This window comes from Diplotaxodon limnothrissa, linkage group LG6 (genome assembly GCF_057381915.1).
Source record: "Diplotaxodon limnothrissa isolate DT_005_m linkage group LG6, D_limnothrissa_male_GT1.1, whole genome shotgun sequence".
In the NCBI taxonomy this organism is placed as follows: domain Eukaryota; kingdom Metazoa; phylum Chordata; class Actinopteri; order Cichliformes; family Cichlidae; genus Diplotaxodon; species Diplotaxodon limnothrissa.
The window spans coordinates 29,945,824-29,971,852 of record NC_140601.1 but is presented as its reverse complement, the minus strand read 5'-3'; the positions used below and the strand labels follow the sequence as shown (position 1 = coordinate 29,971,852).

Sequence of the window (26,029 nt, the reverse complement as noted above, 5' to 3'; positions counted from 1 at the left end):
GTACTTTACTGAAGTACAGTTTTAATGTACTAAAAGTTTTATAAGTGTTTCTAAATTCTGCTTGTAGCCCACTGTTATGTATCCACTATTATGTATTTCTTATTTGGTATTTTGGCTACGGTTAGGGTGCTATTGCACTCCAAAATATTTATTTCAAAGCTTTAGTTATTTATTATTTTTTACTTTATGATAAATAGATTTGTCTATTTATATAATAAGCTATATTATAACATCCATTATTATGATGCACATGTAAGAGATGGATGTATTTTCTGGTTATAAAAAGTGAAGCTAATTCAGAAATACATTAAACCTGTATTCTTTTAATGGCCTGCAGGGGTCGATGTATGTAAATTAACCTTGAAGTTCATTTTGTAAATAATGGTCAGTCTAAGAGTTAGGAGGATTATTGAGAATTCAGTTGATTTAAACCTTGCTACTCACATCAGGTTTCAAAACACTATGATATTCATGGCTGCATGTGAGCACCACTATATTTATTTCTGATCAAGTAAATGATCTTTGTCACCCTCTGCCACCAAATGGTGATTGTATCACAACAAGCTCTAAATGTAAGCTAAAGGGTATGTTTGTATGGGACAAACATTAAATATGCACACACACAAAGTGTGACGTTTAATGGTTTGGCAGTAATCATGTGAAGAACAAGAAAAATGTATTTGATTTGAATGACATCATCCCAACTCCCTTGTAAAGTAAATACAATAAGCATAAATGGAAGCTATTTTTTCTTTTTTGTAGGAGGGAATACCTTTTTCTATACCAGTAAATATCAAAACTCTTATTTAAGCTGTCATTTCATTAGGGACAGCTACATAGATAGTTGCCTCACAACAAGAAGGTCATGAATTCACATCCACCATCTGACTGGGGCTTTTTTCTGTGTGGAGTTAGCATGTCCTCTCCATCTCTATGTGACTATGTTTCAAAATTTAAGAAGTTCAGAAAAGAAACTATGACACAGGCTGAACTTCATAACATCCCAGCCTCAAGAAACACATGCAAAAGAATTGGTACATTGACCAAAGTTACAAGGAGTAAAACTAATTTCCATTTTTAAGCAACCAGTATTATTTCGGTTAGTTTTTGTGTATGTGGAGACTTTGACAAGAACACATATACTGACACCGCCCCTGCTTCTCGGGCTCCTGTTCTTTCAGGCCCGTGTCGGGGGGTCCTAGCTCCGCCCCTGGTTTCTTCAAGGATGTTGGAAGCAGAAAGAGGGAAGTAGTGACACGCTGTTGGACACTAACCCACAGTATCGTTGCATTTCGGATATATTCTCTCTGCTAATGAATTATAATCTAGGCATTTCTTCCTGGAGGTGAGTGGAATAGCACTCTACAGCTCTTTTATTTGGTTTTTGTGACGCTGCAATCGCTAAAACTTAACTTAGGGTCGGGGGTCAACGGTCATTATTAATACGCTTTTAATATGAAAGCACCTAATAGCTCAGTATAAGGTGTACTAATGCTGTAATATTTACTGTTTTTTTGTATGCGATCCTAGATGAGTCAAAGCGTTTAAACAGGAACAAACAGCACTGCTAATAATGACATTTCCAGTGTCGGCGTTAGCTTCCAACGGTCGTTTACATCTAATGTTAGAGTAGCGGCTGAAAGCACGCCTCGGCAAGCCCTTTGTTGCTCTGCCTGTTGGGACAAGTGCATATGAATGCAATTAATCCTCTTGGATTTTCTCATGTTCTCCCTCTAAAGTTAATCGTAGTCGCCGTGTGCCGAAAAATTGAATTTGCCGTAAGCCTTACACCCCTCCCATTTATTTTTCGTGGAAGGTAAGAGGTGGGTTTGACACACCATGTTTCCCCGGAATGACAGGAACGGACGGTTTCACATGAAAGTATGACACAACTAACGTGAAACCATTTGTGTGTCACTGCTGATTTTGAAAATGTGTGTTTCCATTTGTTAGTTTTTACCAAAACAGAGGCAGGGCGGTGAGTTATTGAAATGCTGATTAGAAGTTAACCAAGTCACAACAGGTAGGAATAGTTGCGTTCAAGTGTCAGTGTACTTAAAGTTAAAACCAAAGACTGTATATAAAAGACGTTGCACACTGGTTTGGAGTCTTTTTGAAGGCTCAGCATTAAGCTGTGTTAATCTTTTGAAGCCACATGTGACCATATTTGGGAGAGATAGTGGCATGTTGCGGTATCCTCTAGCTAGCGGGCTTGGTTAGCAATCTGCATCTATTAACTGTACCACAGACTTGCAAATCTGCTGCCGCCAGACTAACAAAACTCTACAATTTCACGCACAGAGAAGCAGAAACTTTCTGGACAGTTTGCACAAACACTCAGAGGTTCAGTTTGTTGACCCAAAGCCTGCCAGACAGCAGCCAGCTTCAGTTTCCTGTGTTGGGACACCTGTCATTTAAAGTGGCTACACCTTTAACTCCAGCATTCAGTTGGACATGTTTAAAAGAGAAAAAAAAAACACTATGGTTTTGTGTTTAGGTGGGAAACTGTCAGTAGAGGCCAAAACAGGCTTTATACCTCGCAGTAAGCATGGTTTTTAATGCTGTACAGTTGGACATGTTAATGTGGGAGTCTTTTGGGACGCTCTTCTGGAGCCAGCTGGATGTGCCCATTAAAGGAACCACAGTTTTTAGGACTTCCTGTGTTTTGTTTGTTTCCCTCCTTATGCACTGTAGAGCAGGGTCGTATTACAGGAAGCATGTTCAAAAAACCTTTTAAGAATAGACTTGAGAACCTTTGAGAACTTTCAGAAAGGCTAATCACAGATCAATCATCTTTGAGTATGACAAACTTTTTTTTCCATCCGTGTGACCAAAAACAGCACAACAAATAAATAATCCTTAACCAGTAAGTTATTCTAAAGCTTTGACAGATAAGGTTGTTTTTAAAGAGTGATTGTTACAGTCCAAAAATATTTACAGTGGAGGGAAACTGGCTGACAGCTGCAGTACTGTCCATAGAGTCACATACTTAGAAACATGGAGGCAATTTATTCTGAGCTGATCATAAATCTGCTATGTAATTGCTTTCTCTGTCCATATAGACTGACAACTGAAGTATTGTAAAAGCGATCAGTTAAATATTTTAAAGAACGTTACGAATGAGAAAATGAATCGGAGGGTCAGTCAGCTGATTTGGGTGCAGCAGGAGGGGAGGAGTCAGAGAGAAACTTAGACTATGTTGACAAAAATCTGCCAGTGAGCAGATTTAGTTCGCAGAGTCTGTTACCTTGGTTACTAACTCAGAGTTTAAGTTAACTCTCTAGAACAGAAAACGTGGGTTTTCCATTAACTTATGGTTAACAAATTCAGAGTTGTTTGTTAAACCTACTTCCTGGAATTAAGTCCTGGGTTATCATAGGACACACAAAGCTCAGTGTGATCTCAAGTGGGCTAAAGCTATAATTTAATAACCTATATGGGGGGGGGGAGGAAACATATCCCTCTAAATTTCTTTGAGAACATTGTAAAGAAGTACAGGAACATCAATGGGGGGGAAAAAAGAGGCAGCTTTAAATAATAGATCTCAGGTTTTGACACATTCATTTACTGTCAATACATTTTTACTATGATATGTACACAGTGGAGCTATACAGGCACAAAATCTTCACATATAGTGGATTTGTAAATATAGAACAATAGCATTTTATGTCTTTATGTTTCAAATAATGTGTCTAGATCCAAAAATACTTTGTTACTTCTTTATAGTAATCCAGGCACCAACACTACGACAGAAATATCAGTTTTACTGAAAAACATGACATAATTAATGACTGAACACAATGCAGAGCCATCCATGGTGCTGAACTGGACCTTCTGGAGGGCTACGTGTTTGACATCGCTCTTGTAGAGAGTTGTCTACTCTGTTTTTGTTACTAAAAAGAGCATTGAACCTTCTCTGATTCACTGGTTGGAGGCAGAAAGCCGTGTAGACGCAAACACATATCAAGCACATGTTGATTAATGTCGAGACAAAAAAGTGTTGCAGATATACTTTAGTTATACTCAGTGGAGGTCTTCTCTTTCACCGCCTCTTACTGCATATTTGTTTAATGATGGTTTGCAAGTAGTTCGAAGCATCACGGTTACTTCAGGAGCTAATTTTAAAATTGAAATTTAGTGTAGCGTCATTGTCACCCACCCCTGATATGTGGGAGGGAGGTGGGTGATATGATCAAAATGATCACTGCAATAAGTATCACATCATCACACAGTTTGACTTTAAAGTCATGTAATGAAATCATTATGTTATATTGCTCACCCCAGCCTCACTGACATCACAGGATGAAACTGAAACCTGTATTATCTCTGCATCTCTGTGTACAACATGAAATAAAAAGAGAATTATTGCGGTATATGCTTATTACATTAACTTTCTACTAACTTTATGCAATCATGAAGGAAATTCAGAAAAAAGAGGAAATTCACTGGCACATAAACAGGCACAGAAGGCACGGTGTTTCCATGTAATGGCTAGCAAACAGCTGTTTCTGTGTGGTTGGAGTCATGTGATGTTTGCACCAGTTTCACATTTGTCACCTCTTTACAAAAGAAAACTGTAGCCTAGTTTCATTCAGAAAGTTCATCTTACTTGTTTGACAGCCTCCCACAGAAAAAAGCCAAAAATGTCACATGTCCCCGTTTTTATCAATCAGCAATAACACAAAAGGATCTAAGCTCAAGTTTAACAAGTCAAAGGTCAGCAAATTCGTTTATTTTACCTTCAGAAGTCATGCCATTAATCTGCTTAGCTTTACTTCTCAAAAAGTACACAGTTTTGTTGGACGTTATGGGATATGCGTTATCTGCGTGTTCTGCTTTTACTTGTTTGTCAAACTGATTTTAAAGGTTCTTAATTGATGACGTATTGATCCTATGTTGGGTGGCATATACTCCAGCCCTGAAAATAAAATGTTTTAACACTTCAGACAAGGATCACTGTCAAACCAACTAACCTTAACCTGTTTCCACAGCGAGTAATCCAAACTACGCAGTGGCATTTTAATAACTGTCCTCGTGTTGTGGATGGTCTAATCTCAAAAGTTTTCTTGGTTCAGTTTTGTCTGTTTGGTTTCAGCCAGAGACACAAAAACTCTGCCAGCTCTGCCAAATTAACTTCTTTGTGACAAGGGAGCAATGAAAAGTAACTTCTTCTTTTAGCGTGACTGAGCAGTGTCGGAAGTTTTAACTTTTAGAAATAGTTCAGTTAGAAAATGAGATATCGTCTTTAGATGGAAACAAGCTGTTAGGTTCTACCTCCGTTGAACCTTACGGGGTTTCTTTTCATGTGAAACTGTGATTGTCAGATACATCTGCTCAGAGGTTTAAGTTTTCATTTTTTGTTACTTCCCCATTTGTCAAACCACAGTCCTCTTTTTCTCTCAACAACAAAGGCTGGAAAAGATACCATTCATTTCCATGCATTTATAGTGGTAAGTATGGAAAGCCCTCAGCTTGTCCTTTTGTTTTTTGGGGGTCTTCCATGATGTTATCTGTTTTCAGCTAAGAACACACCCAGAAAATGGTAAGCCCCTTTAAAAAAAAAAAAAAACCCCAAACAAACAAAAAAAAACCACCCACTTAAGTTACGGGAGTATCAAGCTACTGGCTCATATGCTGGGATTTTTTTTCCTCCATGCCAAACCTCATTCCACAATGCATGACATTTTATCTGAAAATATGGGAACATTCTAGGAATGCTTTGAAATCCAAAGACGCGTAAATCTGCAAAAAAGCTTTTTGTTGATAATGTAGAAGTCTTCAAAGTGCAGAGGAGTCCATGTCCACTTTGCATATTTATTGCGGCATTGAAAAGCTAATTTCCTTCCACATTTCATGCCAGTTTCGGAGGGGAGACAAAATGTCCTCACTCATATTCTGTCTCTGGCACTGCAGCAGCAGATTTGCGACTGCTTCATCTGTTTCGCTTTTTTTTAAAAAAAAGGCAAGCTGGGCTAGCTGAGAGGAATTTATCTGGCAAAAGCCTTACGCTAGCAGTTTTCTGAGTGTCGCGTTTCAACATTCACATGTGTCATGTGTTGTTTTGTGTAAGATTAGTTATTCATGTTAAGGATTGTAAGGAACTCATGGCGTGGGCCAAGGCTGCAGCATTGCAAAGCTTGCTGGTATGCAAGTTTGGGCATGAAGACTCTTGGAAAAGGTGCAGCGTTTTAGATGGGTTAGGTCACAGTCAAGGTGCTTCTCAAACGTGCTTATCATCTTCTAATGGATCTGAAATGGAACGATTGATCTGTTTTAGCCACCAAAGTGCTATCATCGTCAGCCAAAGAAATGTAATGGTATTAGTAAAGATTTAAGGTTTTGTTTAGAGCCAGTCATCATCAAGAGGTATTGTGGTTGGAAGCGAAGAATGAGGGGGCAGTTTTGATTGTTGCTCTCACTCTTTGGAGACGTACAGACACCACTGAAACTCGCACACTCTCCTACGCCTTCAGTAGCACTCAACTGTTGTGCCTGCATAATGACTGTCGGCTCAGTCATGATGAGTTTTAACCCTACACACCTAGCAACAGTAACAATCAGACCTCTTCTATAAAAAAAAGCCAAGAGAATCTCACTTCAAAAGAGTCCTCTGCTTTAACATTACATTAAAGGTTTTTGTTAAAGCAGAGTACTCCTTTTTATTTTGACAGGTGCATTTATTAGACATTCAGAAGCACTGGGTGTGCACCATCCACTATGCTGAGCCACTTTAATGCCATCTGACTCTTTCGGTGCTTCTCCTTTTTTGGTTACATTTAGTAAGCTTATTTTATTTGTCTTCATTCCATTAAGTGATTTACTGAGGTCCCTTTTATTTTGTTCTACTTAATTTTCTTTCCCACTCTTTATTTTTATTTAAATTTTTTTTAAGGGTTTTGCACAGACTGCACTTTTCCCTGTCTTATTCCACATGACTGAATACTCTGGACTGGATTCTGGCTTTAACAGTGGAGTTTGGGAGGTCACTCTCTTGCTACATTTATATCTTCTCCCATCCACAGACATGTACGTGCTGCGGGACATAAACAAAACTCGATAATGATGAGGATAGATTGCAGCATGCACTGCAAGATTATGACTTCATTCTTTGCTAAGGATGCTGTAATCTACTATATTCCTTCTAGCATGTAGTTGTTTGTTTCTATATTAATATTCACGCTGTCACATATTATAAAACCTTTAAGGCAGCGGTCCCCAACCTTTTTTGGGCCACGGACCGGTTTATGCCCGACAATATTTTCACGGACCGGCCTTTAAGGTGTCGCGGATAAATACAACAAAATAAAACTAGTACCGGTACCGAAAAAAAAGATTTATTCATAACACACGTGAAAAGACCCAGGAAAACCGAGTTAACGATAAAAACGATAACAAAATAACGCTGAAAACCGATTAAAAACCCTGAAAACTATACATTTCACACCTGAGCCTCAACTCTCGCGGCCCGGTACCAAACGACTCACGGACCGGTCCGAGGCCCGGGGGTTGGAGACCGCTGCTTTAAGGTATGCTGCTGGCTGCTTGCCAGGTTGTTGTGAGTCTTTTTCACAGTCCTTTCGTTATCGTGTCTAGTCATTCGTTTACAGCACGGTGTTTCTTTGCCATCTCTGTTTGACCAGACACAAAGGCTCCATTAACAAGCCTAGATAGGATGGAAATATATTTTCATAAGCAGCATGTTCTTTTTTTTATGAGTCCTTTACTTTGGATTCTTGATTGTTTGGAAGAATATTTAAAAACACTCTATATAGACTATAACAAGTCTATATAAATATGTGGCTGTGAATTTAGGAATCTAATCCCAAATAGCGTGTTGTTTAGAGTCATGTTTGCATACATCTGCCCAGCAGTATAGATGTGCTGATTGTGTAACTGAGTGGAGTAAAGAATATGACTGCTGCCGTTGATGTTCAGCACCTTTAACAGACAAAACTTTGTCCCATTTCTCCTTCCAGTTGCCTCAGCTTTCAGAAGTTAAAGGGCTGAAGTAATAACACCCCTGTATTTGCCATAAAATGTTGAATGGAAACCATTAAATGTGAGAATTAGAAGGCAAAGTTTGGACTGATAAAGGTCAGCCAGTGAGTCAGTCTCTTTCTGAGAAGTGAAGAACTGTTCTGACCTGATGAAATAATACTAATAATAACAGATGATGAATATATATACCACTGTACCATTTCTTGACAGTCAGATTATTGTCTGGTTTAGACACCAGGCCTGAGGTAACACTTGGACAGCACATGAATGTTTTTCTAACTATCTAGCCACATATTCTAGTTAACTGATTTCATACACACTGTTCTGTCTGAGCCATCACATATGGCTCAGGTGGTCAAGCGGGTCATATACCAATCAGTGGATTGATCCTTGGCTCCTCCTGTCCATGTGTTGAATTATCATTAGGCAAGATGCTGAACCCCAGGTTAAACCCAAAAGAGGTTTTGGCCATGCCCCAATGGACATTCACCAGATGTCTAAACTTTAAAATTGAGGTTTAATTTGCTAAAACCTAAAATAAATAAATAAAAAAGCCTAGAAATGACAGAAAAATGTTTATACTTCTGTTAAGTAAGGCAACAGAGACCCTGTGCCTTAACTTTATTCAGCTCAGTCATGACAACCCCAGTTGCTGGTTTTTACCAATGAAAAACATGAAATTGTGCTGAAACAAACCAGCCCGACGCCTAATTGCAGCTACCACCAGGCAAACAGTTGTTCTTTTGCGCTGTCAATGTGTATGTAGAAATGTTGGATGATGTCTGATTGCACCATATCAGCTAATGTAATAACATAAGATTCAGATGTAGTGTGCGTCGTTTTCTATTGGCATGTAATTATCTTTTTTACCCTGTTTTCATTTAGAGCTACAGCCAGCATAAATACACAATGTTAATGTTACAGTCCAGGCTTGCAGTGTTGGTGTAGACAAGTCCCACATACAAATTGGCACTTGGCAGAGTTGTCCACGCTCTTAATGATGATGTGAGACGTAGTCTGTGCGAGGGTGTGAACTTTTTTCTTTTTTTCTTCTTTGAGTTCAACCCTCAAAGCTGTTCTCAGCTTAATAATGAAATAAATTACAGTTTGCGTTATTATTCATTTCTCACTCCTCATTGTACCGATGTCTCATAATATGATTCACACTTGTTCTAAGCCTTTTAGTTCTTGCATGTGTGAAATTATGGATTTTAGATTTGTGTCCATGCATATTTATTCTTTTCTGATGTGTGTGGCATATTGCAGAGGTTAAGGACTGTTCATTAGCAAACTGTAAGAGCTCACATTTCAGTGAACAGTTTTGCACCAGTGCACTCCTGTTTATTTGCAAGTATTCTGAAGACAAATGTGTTTAAGTAGAACAGTAGAATTGCTTTTTGCATGCGTGCCTGTCAAGTTTTACGTGCATGTGTAAGGCTTGATGTTAAAAAAGAACTTATGAGGCAGTAATGTGGGTTAGTTCCTCATTTAGCCTCCAAGTCAGTGCTGGGAACAGCAGCTGTTTCTTCTGCATGCTAATTTGACAATATAAGTGCAAATCATAAAATGACTCAATGTAAAGCATATAAGGCAGTTTTGGAGTAGGGTTTGTAATTTTAAAAAAAACAGTGTCTTTATATAATAGAAGTAACAGAGAAGTAAATTCACAAGTCTTTATGACAAAAAGTAAAGCGTAATTGTGCATCTTAGGTCTTAACTCATGTTGGAAGCTCAACCATGTGACATGATCACTGGCTCACTCAAGGCTATTATCAAGATTTTTTTTTTTTTAAGAGTTAAAAGTTAGCTAAAAGTTAAATACTTTTCTGAGAATAATCACTCCTCCACTATCGTGCTTAGAGTTTTTCCTGCCTTAAATTGGAACTTGCCGTGTAAGCACCATTAGTCCAAATATAGTGAAGGCAGAGATGGGGAAAAAGACTAGTAGTATAGTTAGTACTTCGAGCCTTCGAGAAGGCTCACCAGCGCCTCTTCTTCTTGAGGACTCTGAGGAAGAACCACCTGTCCTCAGACATCCTGGTGAACTTCTATCGCTGCACCATCGAGAGCATCCTGACCAACTGTATAACAGTCTGGTACGGGAACTGCTCTGCCTCGGACCGGAAGGCGTTGCAGAGGGTCGTGAAAACTGCCCAGCGCATCGCCGGAGCACCACTTCCTGCCATAAAAGACATCTACAGGAAGCGGTGTCTGAAAAGGGCTGGGAAAATCATCAGAGACCCCAGTCACCCATCACATGGACTCTTCACCCTCCTGCCCTCTGGGAGGCGCTACAGGAGCCTCCGGACTAAGACCACCAGGTACCGGAACAGCTTCTTCCCCACAGCTGTCAGACTCCTGAACTCTGCCTCCTGACATCTGACCCACGTTAACTCATGGACTGAACATACACACACACACACAATGGACAACTGTACCCTCAAACACACAATAATAACATGGAGTGAACCACCACTCACAACCACTAGCACTTTATATAGCCTCTGTAGAAATTATCCACACCCTCACTTACCTTAACTGCACTACTGTATAGCCCTGTGTAAACAATCATTCTGTACATACGATAATTTTTAACCCTACAACTGTTTACAACTTGCATAGTTCCCATTTCTGTATAGCTGTATATCTCAGATTCCTGTAAAGTTATTTATTTCATATTCTGTATAGTTTTTCATATTTATATCCTGTCCATATCCTGTACATAGCTTGTACTCACTACAGCCTGTACATACTTATAGTTATAGAATATTCACAACATACTTCATACCGTGTACATTATAACATAATAGACCCATTTCTGTAATATACTTACATATCTATATTATTGCTAATATATATTGTAATATATCTATATCACTAAGCACTTCTGGATGGATGCAAACTGCATTTCGTTGCCCTGTACCTGTGCATGTGCAATGACAATAAAGTTGAATTCTATTCTATTCTATTCTATTCTTCTTTAGTTCAGGCTACATTCACACATTCATACGGTGCTTTATTCCTTATTCTGGGGGCAACCAAGAACACTTGGAGGAATTGGTGATTGAAAGCCGTCTTCTGATTATTGCCATGCTCTTATGCTTGGTTACCTTACTTAACAAAAGTCAGCTACTGCGGCTGAGTAATCAGTCCTGTTATATTCAAGTAAAGTCAGGTTTAATTGCTGGTGCATTGTCTGTATTGAATTATCTCTACACACAAGTCCACATGGTTGCAAAAAAAATAAAATAAAAAATCAGACACACAGAGGTCAGGATGAAGCTTTACGATCTTTGTTCTGTTCTGTTTGTTTCTTGGACCCAAATGGACTTGAGCAGACCTGTGGACATGGAGACTATGACACGCCTTTTAAAACCATTTTGCACACCTGGTAGATATCACTGAACTGTATGATCAGAGACATTTGGAGGATTTATTGGCCAATAACTCACAAGGCTGAGTCTTTGAGTGGAATACAATTCAGTCAAATGATATATGCCTTGCACAGTCGATCTGAGCAGTGATGACACATATTCATTACAGTCTGCCTATTGTGCAGATAACATTATCAAGCTGTCTGCAGTCAGGAGCCAGCAGTCAACTCAGATTTCACATTTGTCTTTAGCTCATAGCTCCACTACTTGATTGGATGTAGTGGCATGGCACTCTGGTAACTCCTGCTGCTGTCAGTACTCACTATGTGCATCCATGAAGCAAATGTAAGGCTTGTGCAACTACTACTAAGTTCCTCTGGTTAGAATGCTTAAAATGGAAATGTAGAAAAACAATTCTGGGCTTGGTACTTGCAACATTGAAGTCAACCCAGTTCAGCAAGCTTCTGCTTTTTCTCCACACAGTAAACACCAAGAACATTGTTTTTACTGCTGTGGAGGCACACAGAATCGATTTTGTTTTTCCAACCATTCCCCTGCTTCAGATATGCCAAAAATACACACTGAGTTGCTGCCAAAACACGTAGTAGATATTTTGTTTTTGTGGTTTTATATTTTATATTATACATAGACTAATGTTTCCCTTTTGTTGTCCTCTTGTTGGCCAAGTGCAGTTACCTAAACATAATTTTTATATAAGTACACAATCTTCATAGAGAGCAATAGCAATGTTGCATTTTCCATCTTGCAATAATTTGGGTTTTTATTAGCTTGTTAAAACGTGTTTCCATATGTTCACAGTCATCAGGGGATGTAAGTGCATGCACACACATGCATCTTTCAGGGAGACTTGAGCAGACTTGAAATAGTGTAATTGGAAGGACTATTATGCACAGCTGTCCTGTTGCACATCCAAAACCAAGTATAATTCCATTCGAAGTCAGCAGACTAGCTGATGAGCTCCCAAATTACAGCAATAGACTCACAGGAGCAGATGAAGTTGAACTAACTCCTACTTACAGCACATTGAGAATGCTAACAGGTTTGCAAGCATGGGTTTCGGGTTTGACTTTTGGGTCACCTCCAAACCTCAAAATCAGGAAGAAGTACCTGAAAATCTCCTGAGGCTGACTTTAGTGTGGTGGGAACCACAGCCTTTGTGATGCATAGTAATTTGAGACACTGGATCCAGTGTGGGCAATGCCTTAACTAGAAGGTCAGCAGTTTGCTCTCTTTCTCCCTCTCTTATCTGTACCAGTAGTGCAGTCTAGGTTTTTGGGTCTTTGCCATAGTCCGATCATCCTGTCAACCCCCCTGTGCGATTTCCAGTAAATGATACTACAGAATTGCTGCCAGGTCAGAGAATGGGACTGAGGTGGATGCTGCATGGCCCAAATACAGAAAACACAACACTGGTGAGAGAGCACACAGTGGGAGTTTATTTCTCACTTCCAGAGAGAGAACGTAGACTCCACGTGAGAGCGTTGTGTAATAGTAACTATAAGTGGACAGATATAGCCTGAGCAGCTAAAATGGCATTCATTAATAATATTTAACCTGACTCTTAACTTCTGTCTTTTGTCCTGTAGTTATTTTTCAGTCCCCTCCTATATTAAAAAAATGCTCGCCTTCCATCCCACTTTCACCTTCACCAGTTCTATTAAGGTCTAATTTGTAATCAGAATAACAGACAGATACTGGCTCTTTCGGTTTTCTTATGATGGTCATGATAATAGATGACTCATGCATTTCATTTTCAGTGCAGAGGTAATGACATAAACTTGCGTGTGTGGCCAGACAGTTCTGTGTTGCAAGAGTCTTTGCATGCATATGTGCCATGGATGTCAACATGAAACCATAGTGAGGTTAATTCAAATGAATATAAATCTAGTACTGATAGAGTTGCAACATAAATTGGTAGATGATGAATTATATTTTTTATTTATTTAAGTAATAACCAGTATGACTTATTAGTATTAGACTAGTCTAAGAGTCAAGTGGCTTAAAGTCCCATTGGACGCTTAGGAAACCAATCCTTGGTTTCTGTTTAGTTTTTTTGATTTTGTTTGTTTGTTCTGATCATTGGTGGGGAACTCTGGTTAAATATCAATTTGACTTGCCAGCTATTGCTGATTGGTGACCATTGTTGATCACTGAGATCAGTGGAATCGCTAAGTTGCTGTGCAAAGCGAGTGTGGCATAAAATGAAACTCATCATCTTTCCTCATGTGGACCATGAATGAGATCAGTGGGTTTGATCAGTGGTTGTTGATCAATGGTCGTGACAATTTGCATATTAATGATCAAGAAACTGACCTCACAGCCTATTGTTTACTCAGTGGGCTACGTTCAGTCATTGTGCAAATGTAGTGTTTATAAGGTTGGGGAAACCTGCAGTCAGCTGAGAATGAAGAAGTCACTTGGATGACTGACAAAATGTTTCTCCCACTGAAAACGCTACGTCCAGATGAAGAGAATCATCCTTTTGGGATTTACTTACCTGGATGATTGCACATGCATTAAGATGCTGTGAATGAGGTTTAACAGGTAGAGAGAGTGTGCCTTGTGTGCGTCTGCAGCCCATACATGTTGCTAAAACTAGACAGTGTACCAAGAATACGCGGAGGACAGGCCTTACACTGGGGGAAACTGAACCATGATGACACCCCTTCAGAGGACCATGTGACATCACTCACATGCACATTCATCCCTGCTGGTCAATGGTCAAGTAGGGAGCAGTTAGGTGAGGCATTGAATTATTAGACCCTAGAGAGGCAAAGATGTGTCAGTACTTTCCATATCATGTGACAAACTGCTGATTATGTCATTGTGGTCATTGTCCTTTCCTCAGCGAATCTACTCCCCCTCCAGTTGTCTTTCTTGTGGTTTATTCTTGTTGTTCTGTGGAAGCAAACAGTTTTATCTTACATCTTACTTGTTTCTTATTCAGTTCCAACCTGAACAGCTGGCTTTTGATTTGTATCACTGTTTCAGTTTTTATAGAAACATATCTGCAACATGAAAGAAGGAATGCACATGGATTTGAAAGGGAGGCTTCTCGGTGCTTTAGAAAATATGCTCTGATGTCATTGCTTCTGGTTGAGGTAAAGGCTTTCACACAGCTAGAGAAGATCATAGGGTTTCATAACGTGACTAAATTAGTTTCATATATGATCTTTTTTTTTCTCACATGGTCACATTCATATGACTTTGTTAGCGTTCCTGGTGCTCTCTGACAGGCAGAGAGCACAATAACCATGGTGTTAACCAATCTGTTTCTAGTAATACACCAGTTAAAATAAATTTTGATAAATCATCAAAAATGGCATATTGGTTGATGTCTTCATAGATAGATCTTCACATTTGACTTTTACTTTCATGCTCATTAACCTTCCTTTTCTATGGGAATAAAGGCAGAATAGAACCAGCTGGCAGCCAGTTGGGTCAAGTCCCCTCGAGTTGTGCTCATTGACAAAGACTCATTCAGACTGATGACAACATGCTGGCAATCTGTTTGCATTTGCATGAAGTTACAGAAGAACAAACAAGAATGCCTTTTGACATTTTGTTGAACAGGATCCGGACTTGTTTTCTTTGTTTTCCAAATTTCTTTAAAAAAAAAAAAATTTGACCAACTTGAAAAGTTGGATGCCAGGATCCTTTTCTTGCTGTTGATTTCAGCTGTCATACCAACATTTCTTAACAATTGACACGGCTGTGTTATGTTCTGTTATCATAACAGAAGCTAAAATACATCTTTGTTAAATTAGCTTAAAATGATGCTCAATTGTAAAATAATGCATGTAGAGTTGCAACATAAAGTGGTGGATAATGCATTATACTTGTATTAGAGTTAGACTAGTCTAAGGCTGACGTGGCTTAAAGTCCCACTGAAGTGGCTTAAAGGACGCTTAGGAAACAAATCCTTGGTTTCTGTTTCGTTTTTTCATTTTGGTTTTTTGTGTATTTGTTTGTTTTTATATCACTATTTTTATATCACAGAGACACATCATTATAATTGAAGTTCAAGTAAATCTGCTCTCTCTGTTTGAAAGGTCCAGGGTTCAAAAAATGTTGTCAAGTGAGCTTTCAAAATGAGTGTGAAGGGTGAGTGATAGTTTCAGATTTAAAAAAATACAAATGGAGTAAAAATAAACACAAAAATTAATTGGATAACAGTTATTATTACCTTGGCAGCAAGTAAAGTGTATGTGGGGGGGAAACATTGCAAAAATTAATACAATTCTTGTGTTTCTATTCTTTATATGTCGCTGTTATCCTTCTACAATCTGTACCCATATGTTTTCTAGTATGGACCCTAACAACTGCCTGCATACATTGATAAACTTGGTTAGACCCGAGTACTCCATCCATTAGCTAAATTCCTAGCTATTTCATTATCTGAGTGATTTCCAGCCCCTGCCCACTACTCTACTGAACCAGAGGCTGGATTGCCAGTAACCTCTTCTGTCTCTGGAGGGCTGAACCAGGCATTCTGTCTAAGCTTCAAATATTTAGCACACCTAATTGAGATCCGTGTTGAAATGTACACTCGTAATAACATAAAGGTATTTTAGAAATGGTGTTTTTTGTTTGTATGTGGACAGAGTAAGTGTTGCCTACACTATGGTTAGCCCTGCGCAGCCATTCCTCAGCTCTGTAGTGGAAACTAGGCCGAGCTGGTGTCAGGTTTCCATGTTGCAGCCGTTCCTGTCCCAGACACTCAGGGACTCGCATTGATTTTATAAACCACAACTCCAGGACAGCATTCAGGGCTCTGAACACCATAATGACATAATGGATGTTTTGGCCAAGCCAAGCAAAATGACATTATGTTCAGTGTGGTGTTTTATGTCTGCAATGCCTTGAATTTCTCTGGAAATGCACTGTGTAATGCTATGTGAAACACTCTGAGCTCCAGGAATAGACTGGCTGCTTGCTACACCATTAACTGAGATTTGTAAAGACAGGGAGACAAAGATAAGTAAGTTTGACGGTATAATTCAGTCCCTGTGTAGACAATAATGAGTCCTATTTCACCAGCTCCGTTCCATCAACTTGGCTAACGAAGTTGAGGATATGTCATTTGTGTCATCCGCGCAATGCAATTCAATAAATACGATTTGTTGTTAGTAAACACTGACAGTGAGACAAAGTGATATTAAAAGGAGTCATCCTGTTGGTCCTTTGAGTATTTTTCTACAGTGTGGTGTGGAGCTTTATTGATATAAGCACATAATCTCCACAGCTTACATTAACAGAAACTGTAAGTAGTGTAAATGGTTGAAGCGGCAGCTCAAAGTGACTTTCACGTTTGTTTGTTTTTGTCTGAACTAAAGTCAGAAATCAGAAATGATTCACTTTGAGACTGGCAGAAACAGCACTGCATGATTGAAAACTTTATATTGCTATTGCTTAGTCTTAATTCACATTATTTAAATTGTAAAAAAGTGTTAATTGTAGTTTGTTTTGTTTGTTTTTACATATAAAACTGAGATTGACATTTTAGAACTTGAAAATTAACTAAAGTGCATTGATTTGAAAATATCAAGTTTCTAATTATTTAGCTGTGTGTGCTGCTCTTACAACTGACAAAATTGCAATTGCATTATAAAAATATAAATACAGGTATTTGTTTTATTCTTTAATGCATGCATTAGTAGGAGAAGCTTAAGCTATTAGATCACCATTATTACATTCAATCAATAAAATAAGCTGAGAAAACAATAGCGATTACTCACCACCTCGAATGTATCATGATTAACGGAGACTATTGATCACCGTTATGTGACATCATTGTTTATCAGCTGCTTTTTCATTCGAAGTCAAAGATCTTTAATTCTTTTAGAGTCTCCTTATTGAGCAGAGTCACAGTATGACTGATTTTCTTGTGTGGTGGAGCTATCCCTCTAACTGTTTAAAAATCAATGAGCAGGGCTGCCTGTGGTCTCATAATTACATCATTTTTGCATCACTTAGTTAAAATATTTAGGTATTTAATTGTCCAAACTTTTCACTAGTGCTGTATTTCCATTTCTTTTTTCGCATTCAGTTGTTTTTGATAAATAACTCATTCATGATGTTGTATATTTCCAGAAAAGATATACACTGAACAAAAATATAAACGCAACACTTTTGTTTTTGCTCCCATTCCCCATGGGATGGACGTAGAGACCTAAAATTCATTCCAGATACACAATATAACCATCCCTCCCAAACACTGGTCACAAATCAGTCCAAATGTGTGGTAGTGGGCACATCTGCTATATTGAGATAATCCATCCCACCTCACAGGTGTGCCACATCAGGATGCTGATCTGACATCATGAGTAGTGCACAGGTGTACCTCAGACTGCCCACAACAAAAGGCCACCCTGGAATGTGCAGTTTTTTGCACTATTGGGGGTCTGGGGACCCAGAACCGGTCAGTATCTGGTGCGACCACCATTTGCCTCATGCAGTGCAACACATCGTCGCATGGAGTCTATCAGATTGTCAATTGTGGCCTGTGGAATGTTGGTCCACTCCACTTCAATGGCTGTGCGAGGTTGTTGGATATTCGTGGGAACTGGTACATGCTGTCGTATACGCCGGTCAAGCACATCCCGAACATGCTCAATGGGTGACATGTCCGGTGAGTATGCTGGCCATGCAAGAACTGGGACATTCTCAGCTGCCATCTGCCCTGAACAATGTGAACCATGATTCATCCGTGAAGAGCACACCTCTCCAACGTGCCAGACGCCATCGATGTGAGCATTTGCCCACACAAGTCTGTTACGGCGACGAGCTGGAGTCAGGTCAAGACCCCGATGAGGACGACGGGCATGCAGTTGAGCGTCCCTGAGACGGTTTCTGACAGTTTGTGCAGAAATTGTTTGGTTGTGCAAACCAATTGTTCCAGCAGCTGTCTGGGTGGCTGGTCTCAGACGATCTTGGAGGTGAACCTGCTGGATGTGGAGGTCCTGGGCTGGTGTGGTTACACGAGGTCTGCGGTTGTGAGGCCGGTTGGATGTGCTGCCATATTCTCTGAAACGCCTGTGGAGACGGCTTATGGTTGAGAAATGAACATTCAATGCACGGGCGACAGATCTGGTTGACATTCCTGCTGTCAGCATGCCAATTGCACGCTCCCTCATTGCTTGTGGCATCTGTGGCATTTTGCTGTGAGACAAAACTGCACATTCCAGGGTGGCCTTTTGTTGTGGGCAGTCTGAGGTACACCTGTGCACTACTCATGATGTCAGATCAGCATCCTGATGTGGCACACCTGTGAGGTGGGATGGATTATCTCAATATAGCAGATGTGCCCACTACCACACATTTGGACTGATTTGTGACCACTGTTTGGGAGGGATGGTTATATTGTGTATCTGGAATGAATTTTAGGTCTCTACGTCCATCCCATGGGGAATGGGAGCAGTAACAAAGGTGTTGCGTTTATATTTTTGTTGAGTGTAGTATCACATGTATCACCTTCTTACAAAGAGATTTTACTAATAAAATGAATATTTATAACTATAAACTTAAACAAATATATTGCTTTATTTGATGTTTTGGCTAAATACATGTAATTGAAACACTCGGGAGATGTATCATTCTGCCCTGTTTTCCTCATCCTTTAAAATTACATAAGCATAAGTGACCTGAACACTTTGATGTAAGAGAAGGTTTCTCTTCTTAATACAGCACAATTTCTGTGCAAAGCCTTAAAGAATCACTTAAGAAATTGCCTTGAATCAAAAAGCAAGGAAAGCAAAAGCAAAGAAAGTTGGCAGTGTTTTTTTTCCCCTTTTAGTAGCAGATGGAACTGGAAGGGAGCCAGTTGCTGTTAGAGGCTGATTGTTTGGATAGACTGTAATGGTTTCCTTTTTTCGGTTATTGTTGGCTGTAGGAAGGAAGGCATTAGGTCCACTGCCACAGCAGAGACCTGATATAAATGCAAACAAAAGCATTTCATTTTCTAAATATGACATTTTTATTCTCTTTCTTTATGTGTCCTTCTTCTTTCTTTTTCTTCTTGACCTTACCTGGGAGGGAAAAAAATAAAAAAATAAAAAAATAAATAAATATATATTATGCATGCTCATAAATCCAGTTTAAATAAAGACTCTGCTAGAGCATTCAATATTCTTTCGATATATTTCAGTACAACATTTTGTAAGTAAGCATTAATCACTATATTTATGAACAGTAATACTGAAGCCTACAGTACTGTGCCACACCTCATTATTTTATATTTTACTTCCAAGGAGCCTGACTTTCTAATTATTTTTATTTTATTTTTTATTTTTGAAGTGTTCCCCAGACTTTCTTGAAGTTTTCAGAGATTTTCTGTGGACTTTGGCTGCTTTTACATTCATTGTCAGTCCAGTCTTGTACTATTTTTGGAGCAACCTGGGTTTGTTTTTTTAATTGCACTACTTAACACTGACCTATGAATAATTCAAACATAAAAAATGAATATGCTGAGGAGGTAAGGAGAGAGGCTAACCATTAATGTCTGCAGCTATCTGTAAAACATGGTGGATACTCTGGCATGGTTTGTGGCTACATTTCAGCCAGTGGTGTTGTGGATGTTGTCAAAATTGATGGAATTATGAACACCTTCATTTTTCAACATGACAATGATCCCAAACACACTGCCAATGCAGTAAAAGCAGACCTGGACAGACAAAAACAGTGGAGCAGTATCAGTCATGGATTAGCCTCTCCCAGAGTCCGGACTTCAACGTGTTTGTCTTACACTGTATTTCCATTTATGTTTTAACCTGCCAGTAAATCTCTGCACCTACTGGAGGTTTGATGTATGGAGACTCACCGTAGACATGCATATATGCAGATTATCAAATAATAATACAAACTTTGTTTTGTCATGATTTTTTCAGCTCCAGCACTCTGACAGGATGGCATCACACGAAGGGGAGGAGCCTCCTCCGTACCAGGGCCGAACAGATAGTCGTTTAAAGAGCAAGAAGCCACCCAGCCTTGTAATAGCCATCCCTCCACCAGAAGCAGTGATGTCCCAGGTAGGCTGGTTGTGTTTTTTTTTTTTTACCTGACCCTGTCCTTCACTGCTTGGTATCATGCAACAGTTATTTAAATGTGTTGTCACATAACACGTAGGGTTGACATGGACCCTAACTCTGAAAATATAGACTGACTCATGAGCAGGTCTGTGCTTCTGTTGTCTCTGAAGTTTGCTGCTCTCTGTGGATTTAACACAATGAATTCTACAAGATATTAGTACATGCTAAATGAACTATCATGGATGCCTTCCGGTGGCTAGCCACTAAAAAACCGAAGTAAAAGTGTAATTTGCTAAGTGATACTGAAGAGCGTTACTGGCTGAAATCCAAATTGATGACTACTACATCTGAGCTGACGTTGATCACGGACACTACAGTCTGTCCTGCACTAGGTTAACATGGTCTACAATACTGCAAACTACCCACAAAGTGTGGTGATTTTCTTATTAGCACAGACTGGCAAACATAATACTGATATACTCTTTATGTTGTCAAAGGGTTTAAAAGGGTTTTTTTTCTCTCAATTATACAATTTTAAAATAACTTGTTTTTTCTCCCCAGAAAAATGTGTGAAAATATTTACAAATGTCTTCTCTACTCTACCATTATTTAGCTTTTGTTTTCTTGTGCTACTACTACTAGTGGCCTGTCAAGCTCCATACTCTCTCACATCACATGTAATGTAGCGAAATCTAAAAAGTGACCTGTAAAATAACTCATTGTGAATCACTCACTCCTGCGTATAGCACAAAGTTCTTCATTTAAATGGAGATAAGCAAAGATCAGCTCAATGAACACAGAATTAAAACAGAGCCAAAAAAAGCCCGAGTGTTGTGATTGTTACTGAACAAATTTCTTCAAAGAAAGGCTTTTTATTCATTTTGTGTTAGTAAAGAGCACATTCCTCTCAATCTGCTTCATAAACATGGTCCAAAAAACATGTCTGGATATTTTGTGGGTAGCTCACATGGAGGTTCAGATCAATTTTCGGTTTCACTCACTGTGCGATTATGAAAATTAATGGATGGATTAATGGGCTGATGGACTACTTCATAAATGGTTTGTAATAATCATTTGACTCAGGATGCACAGTAGAAGAAAATAAACGATTATGGGCAGTACTTTACTTTTAAGAGTTTACAACACATTAAAGCAGCACAGTGTTCCTCGATGCCTCTGTAATTGCCACTTGCTCTCGCAAGCAGGCTGTTGGCACAACTATCTGGCAGTTTGTGTAGCCCATATATTTGTAACGGCGGGCCTCATGCTAGCAACACAAACAAAGGCATTTTAGCTACACAAATTAGTTGGTGCTCAGAGTTCAACTGAGCATGTCACATTTAAACTGTTCTAAAAGGCAAGCAGTGTAATAAACATGTAAATTTGTGCTGTGGCTTTGCACTGCAGGTATTTATGCTACTAGCTTTTCCATTACAAAGACAATTTTAGATCATCCTAAATTTGGTACTGATTTGCTGCATCATGTGCCATAGTTAATACTTAATCAGGATGTGTGAGGCAGTGTTATTATTCTGAACTAAAACTGAAAACAAAAACTACATATGAAAAGCATTTTAGTTAAGTAGAGTAATAACAACTAGATCTTAAGAAAAAATGATTACAGAGGAAGTCTTATACGTTTTTGTCATTGGAGTCAGTCAATGTTACCATTGGAGCCTGCTCAACAAGGCTTTGTTTCAGAAGGTGTGTGTGTGTGTTGTTTTTTTTTGTTTGTTTGTTTTTTTTTTGGGGGGGGGGGTTATTGGAGCTAGAAACGGGGAGTTTAATGCCTTTTTAAATTGTTGATGTTAAAAATTGTCACGTGGGGCACAAACATTTTTGGAGCATTGAACTGAATAACATTTAAGAGCCACTGGTGTAAAAGAGGGCATTTGTCCTCACTCCTCTGGAAGGAGATTGAGCATGGCCTAATTATGAAGGTACTTGCAACCTGATCGTTTGACAGGCTTTCCCCCTGCACAGGCAATATTATTTAGTTTTTATAGCTTATATATTTTATAGCAGCAAAGATTTCTGATGACAACATTTTCTTCGCTTCCTTTCTTCTGGTCAGCCACCACGACAATCCCTGAAAAAAAACCCAAGTGCTCAAGCGACCGGTTCTGTGTCAGAGAGCGTCGATGGACATAGAGATGGAGAATTTTCAGCAAGAGAAAGACGGGAGAAGTTTAGCAGACAAACATCGCTCTCACAAAGCATCCGAAAGTAAGCTCTGCTGCTGCTTCTGCTGTTGTTTTTGTCTCAGAGTCAAGTGTGACTCCACCTACAGTGGAGGCATAAGTAGCTTTGGGAGACAGAAAAAAATCAAATGTATGTAAGCATTCTCCCCTAAAGTGTATTTCAAAGAAGTCTGGGTGTTGTTCCCTGCAGTTCATTCACCTAAAACTATCAAGCACACACAATTCATTCATCCAGAAATCTCCTCTTCATAATCCTAATCCTAATTGCAGTCATTTAATTACTCCCATTTATCAACTACATGTCCTAATAGTCCAGTCATTGAGCGTGCAGCAAGCGTCAAGACATTTAATGTTTGGTAATAAAGTGCACTAATGTCTTTAAGAGTGCACAGTACGTGACTTTTGACTTCCCTTATATGAAAGTTATCCAAGCTACATCAGCTTGAACAAAGCTGCATTGTGTAATTTGGTGTCAAAATGTAACTGTTTATTTTTTTCTTTTGTGGTAGTATCTACTCTCTTCATATAAGGTGAAAAACAAGACTCAGATGTTTCGTTTCATTTCTTGTTTATGTAGCTTTTAAGAATAGGTATATGCTAAACATTTCAGGTCATTTTTGTGAATATCTTCTTTTAGCTGAACAATCTTTCTGTCCCTCCAGGAGTACAGCCCAGTGGTTCGGTGTGGGCGAAGACTGTGAGACTAATCAGCAGGTCTGGCACCGGAAGAGCCTGCGCCACTGCAGCCAGCGCTATGGCAAGCTGAAGCCCCAGTACAGAGAGCCCGAGACGGCCACCAGCATCGACCAGAGCCTGGATTCACCAGCTGCCCACAGGATGCCCAGGGTATAATACCGTCATACAAAGACAGCGTCACTTAGTGTGTTATCCTACTGTTAGGATGCTACAGTTTTATTTAAATGTCTACCTTATCGGTAATTTTAACTTGAGTGGAGAACATCATCCAGGAAACATGATGCACTTTCTGTTTAATATTCTGATACTTTTGTAAGAAAAGAAAAACTTTTTGTTCTGAAGGAAACTAAACAGAATGACACACAGCAGGCTCCATGTGTAGCTACTAAGACTTTCCATTTCTAAACTGCCAAGAAGCTCAACTTTTTTTCTTTGTTCTCCACCTGCATTTTTTCACTTGATGAAGTGGAGAGATTTCTCAAGAAGACACTGTATTAAAGTGCTGCATAGTTACAGACGTGGACCATCTGTGCTGCAGACGAATCATGTCTCTCTTTCAGTCTGTGCCAGACAGTTCTGCTCCACTCATCCAATATTTTGTTCATCTTTTTGTTCTCTGTCCTCATCTACACACACCTACCATCATTCCCTCTTTGCTACATATATGTACGTTTACACAAACACATAAAGCAGTTCTCTCTCTCCCAGTGTCAGCACTGTGAAGTTTGTAAGTTATAAATATGATCCTGTCATGCTCACCCACAGAGTGCTTCTTCTTCAACGTCGGCACAGTAGGAATATGTAAAGATGCTTACCAGTTCAAATTCACGTGACTGTCACAGTGAAGTATTTTTATCAGGCTGACCCTAATCTCTCTTTCTGCTAGATTGTGGACCCCCTGGCACGAGGGCGAGCCTTCCGCTGCCAGGATGAGTTGGACAGCCGCTCTCCAAGAACACCTCAAACAGCTCAAGGGGGTCCGGTCACACCAGGCGTCGCTTCACTCATCTCCTTCACCAGCCAGCGCTCCGGGTACAGTCGCTTCCCCAAACGAAAGCGAGAGTCCGTCGCGCGCATGAGCATCAGAGCTGCGTCCAACCTGTTGAGGGTGGGTGGAAATGAAAAGCAGAGTGGCAAGAGCACTGGTTCGAATCCCGGCCTTTAATGTTTCCTCTGTGTTTGCATGCTTTTTAGCCATCCCTTTGAATAAAATGACAGTAAATGCCAGCATTTATTGTTTTTATCATTATTAGCATCATTAAAATCTCTCCTTTTTTATGCACTTGAAGAACCGCATGTCATGTGGCGTGTTTGTTGTTCAGGGTCGCAGCAGCTTGGCAGGCCCACAGGCTGGTCGCAGTTTCCCCAGGAAGAGCTTTGTCAGGCCCAGCTGGATGGACGAGGACACTGTGGATTCTGCAGATGCATCCGAGTCGCTCTTCTTCAGTAAGGTCAGCAGCAGCTCTCGCAGCCACCCGTTTGGCACCCGGATCTTTGCAGCAGTTTCTTTCCTTGCTTTTACTCTGTTTGACAAAATTCTATGTTTTCATTCGATTGTCATTGTTTACCTGCTTCTTCTCTCAGCCTCCATTTTTTTCTGTGACTGTATTTTTCTTTTTTTGTCCTCCTGTCTTCCTCGCTGTTTGTGTGTCCCATACAGCAACACATAACATGTGACTACACGTTAATTACTGCCCTCTCTTTTTGTCCTCTGTGTCCTGCATTACCTCTGTACAGGGTGATGTCCGTGATGAGTTATATTCCATGGCCGATGATGTCTTTGAGTCGCCTCCCTTGTCTGCCTCTTTTGCTCCCTGCGAGCAACCTTCCAGCCTGTGAGTAAATATAAATACTCAACCAAAGTCTCTGAATTGCACACATTGTGTTTTGTTTTTTTTCCTTTTTAACCCTAATTCTTTCTCTGTCTTGCATACCTGTCTTCCTCTCAGTCCCAGTAAGGATTTATCACAGGCTCCTAAAATGCCAACACTATTCCACGAAATGGCTCAACCACGTCGCGGACGTCGCATTGCCTCCCAAGTGAAGCACTTTGCGTTTGACAAGCAAAAACGTCAGTATGGTTTGGGAGTTGTGGGGAAATGGCTAAACCGACAGTATCGACGAAGCATTAGCAGCAACGTCCAGAAGCAGCTGGACGACTTCCACAGCCACAGGTTGGGAATGAGCACTGTGCATATATACAAGTGAATTATTTGCTTGATTTAAATCAACATAACACAATTCAGAGAGAGATAATTAATTAGGCTGACAAAGTGCTGAAAGTATTTATTGGTTAGTCTTTGTTTTAGCTGTTACTCGATTCACAGCACTGTTTTGTGGTGTGCATGATTTCAGACCCTACTTTACCTACTGGATTACATTTGTCCACATCGTTATCACATTGCTGGCCTGCTGCACGTATGGGTTTGCCCCTGTTGGGTTTGCACAACATTCGACAACTGAGCTGGTAAGTATATATCTCACAGATTAATTTGGAGCAATATTTAAAAATAGAAAATATACTTTTTGACATGACAGGTTTCATATCAGTGTGAAAATTGAAGGTTAACATTTCGTAGTGTAACTCAGTATTGAAATTAGAATTCCTTTTTTTGCTCTTGAACACTCAATGTAAATATATTACCAACTTTTTAGTAGCTGTATTTGTGTCCTAAAACTCACAGAAAGAGATGTGTATTACTGTGCAAGCTAA

At 39.6% G+C, this 26,029-nt stretch overlaps 1 protein-coding gene across 1 annotated transcript in view; it reads left to right on the top strand.

Moving 5' to 3' along the window:
• The first annotated feature begins 1,223 nt into the window (after positions 1 to 1,223).
• LOC146630817 (inactive rhomboid protein 2-like) overlaps positions 1,224 to 26,029 on the top strand; it is a 49,464-nt gene continuing 24,658 nt past the window's right edge. The window contains exons 1-9 of the mRNA XM_085354972.1: positions 1,224 to 1,345; positions 20,279 to 20,419; positions 22,494 to 22,645; positions 23,283 to 23,466; positions 24,203 to 24,424; positions 24,639 to 24,767; positions 25,054 to 25,151; positions 25,266 to 25,490; positions 25,672 to 25,783. Coding sequence (XP_085211098.1) covers positions 20,297 to 20,419; positions 22,494 to 22,645; positions 23,283 to 23,466; positions 24,203 to 24,424; positions 24,639 to 24,767; positions 25,054 to 25,151; positions 25,266 to 25,490; positions 25,672 to 25,783 — 1,245 coding nt within the window. The 5' untranslated portion in view covers positions 1,224 to 1,345; positions 20,279 to 20,296. The remainder of the gene's footprint in view (positions 1,346 to 20,278; positions 20,420 to 22,493; positions 22,646 to 23,282; positions 23,467 to 24,202; positions 24,425 to 24,638; positions 24,768 to 25,053; positions 25,152 to 25,265; positions 25,491 to 25,671; positions 25,784 to 26,029) is intronic.